Source organism: Cyprinodon variegatus, unplaced genomic scaffold (genome assembly GCF_000732505.1).
Source record: "Cyprinodon variegatus isolate N-32 unplaced genomic scaffold, C_variegatus-1.0 Scaffold142, whole genome shotgun sequence".
In the NCBI taxonomy this organism is placed as follows: Eukaryota; Metazoa; Chordata; class Actinopteri; order Cyprinodontiformes; family Cyprinodontidae; genus Cyprinodon; species Cyprinodon variegatus.
Window position 1 is genome coordinate 1007391 of NW_015150595.1, and position 2537 is coordinate 1009927.

General features: G+C 36.2%; 1 protein-coding gene across 3 annotated transcripts in view; it reads left to right on the forward strand.

The window, feature by feature from the left end:
* The window catches only part of LOC107086081 (tetratricopeptide repeat protein 28-like), a 187505-nt gene that overhangs the window by 128502 nt on the left and 56466 nt on the right, over window positions 1-2537 (forward strand). For all 3 annotated transcript variants that reach the window (XM_015376830.1, XM_015376831.1, XM_015376832.1), the window contains one exon: window positions 1975-2196. In XM_015376830.1, the coding sequence (XP_015232316.1) occupies window positions 1975-2196 (222 nt within the window). The remainder of the gene's footprint in view (window positions 1-1974; window positions 2197-2537) is intronic.

Sequence of the window (2537 nt, forward strand, 5' to 3'; positions counted from 1 at the left end):
ATCTTATTTAATATTTACAAAATGGATAGAAAATGGTGGAATTAGAAAAAACTATTCTGAAGATAGAGAAATTCTGTATTTTCATTTTAAATTAATTATCAAATATTAATAGTAATTGTGCCTCCAGAAGGAGAAAGGAGAGAGACTCTGGGAAAAATTGGAAAAATCTGGAACAGTTACTCAACAGTTACTCAAACTGATAACAAATTACTTGTGTGAATTGGAAAATATGGCTGCCTCTCCTGACCGTTAGTTGTATACCTTGCTCCTGGGTTTTGGTCTATATGGGATATTTATCTTTATTCTTGTGACTCACATACTGATCTATATACTGTGATCTAGCCCCCACCTGTTTGTTTTGGCCCTTGTTCAAAAACTAAAAATAAAATGTAACAAAAAAAATAATATTAATTAGAAATATAATATTTTTTTATTGATTAATCAAAATGGAGAAGCTAAAGGCTCAACATTTAGAACACAAAAGAGTAATTTAGCCGTTGTATGTAGGTTATGTTGGTCTATATCAGCAAAACTCTAAAAACCCAAACAAACAATTGTTCTTGGAGGCCAAATGGGCCCTCTGGTATACTCTGGTTGAAGGATGGACACAGTAGAGAATTAAATTCATGAATACAGACTCTAAAGAGCATTTTTATACAGAAGGACTAGGAGATGGTAGGGTTCTAAGCAGCTGCCCTAAACATTTAAGACCCCTTAAATGCTACTAAAAGCATGCACCGCCTCTACTGCATGACAGAATAAGTGCGTGCATCCACACACACACACACACACCTATAAACTGAATCACTCACTTGATGGCAGTTCTTGTTGCCACGGTGATTCAGCAGTTTATTAGGCGGTACTTACTCTTGTTCCTATGGCCAAATTGGCTTAAATAGGTTTTGTGTGTTGATAACCAAAATCATCATTATATTAACTACTTATTGAATTTATCCTGTTGATCTTTTTGACTTTGTAATAATTTAAATTGTTTGATGGTGTATGGGTTTTATTTATTCTGTGTGACAAGAAAGCAAAAGAAGAAGACATCTATTGTTCCAGGACTTTATGTACTAATAACAATGACAAAAACACACCTTTAAAACTGGTTTAAAGACATTATTACTTCATTCTTTGCATCAGCACTTTGTTTAAAATTGCCTAGAATAAACTGTTATCACGGTTTATAGTTACTTAAACAATCTGCGCTACATTTTTAAGTATTTAGGACACATCATCGTGTCGACTAGAGCTGTTACAGTCATACGAAAAAGTTTGGGCATCCCTTTTAATCTTCATTATTTTTATTTCTAAATATTTAGGTGTTTGCAACATTTATTTTAGTTTGATGTATATAATAACTGTTGGACACAGTAATATTTCAGTATTGAATTGAGGTTTATTGGACAAACAGAAAATATGCAATACTGAAATATTTCTGTGTCCATTAGTTATTATATATATCAAACTGAAATAGCTGTTGCAAACACCCAAATATTTAGAAATAAAAATAATGAAGATTGAGGTGCCCATACTTTTTCATATGACCGTATATGGCGGTGATCAATTTCTGTAATGTCAAATAATGATCACCCCCCAAAAAATGAATAGAAAAATCGATTATTTGATTTGCAGTTTGTTGGATTTGACTCCAATCTATCAAGGCATTCATCATTTTAAGTTGTAGTTTTTTTTGTTTGTTTTTTTCCTGCAGGTCAGTCATGTTTTTGAATTGAACTGAATTGAATACATCTTATTTACAGTAGCGTTCATCTATTATTTTAACTGTTTACCTTGTAATCTTTGTTGGACTTTGTTGCAGCATTTGGACTTACAATAACGCATTGTATTAGTAAGCACTAATAACCACACGTTTTTTTGGTTTCTTTTTTTGTTTTTAGTAGAACAGTAAAAAAAAAGTTGCCTGCTTAGTTGTTTATGAGTTCTCATCGATCATACTGTGTGTGATTACAGGCCGCCTCAGGAGCGCTCAGCAGCCTGGGCCATGTTTACACAGCCATAGGCGACTACCCCAACGCACTGGCCAGCCACAAACAGTGTGTCCTGCTGGCCCGGCAGACCCAGTGCCAGCTATCTGAGGCGCGCCAGCTGGGCGACATGGGTGCTGTTTACACAGCGCTGGGAGACTTCACCAATGCTGTCCAGTGTCACGAGCAACACCTGGACATCGCAAAGGTAAAAAACCTATGTGTTTAGCACCATTTACACTACTCCTCTGAAACCATGACGACATTGGTCTGAGCACGGTAACCGAGATAACTGTTGAGTGTAAAATGGTACGCATAACTGAACCGAACCGAGCCAGACGTCCTGAACCGCTCTAACATGCTACTAGTTCATTAGTAGGGTTGGGATCTGGCTCAGTTCTCAAATAACATAGAGTGCATGAGCAGACTGCATCGTCTCGTTATAGTCAGCCTCCATAATCATGAAATTTCACACATTCATAAAAATACTAGCTTCCCCACCGTGCCAGATGTTTTCCAGGGATCATTCTGCTTAGTGTGATGAACCTT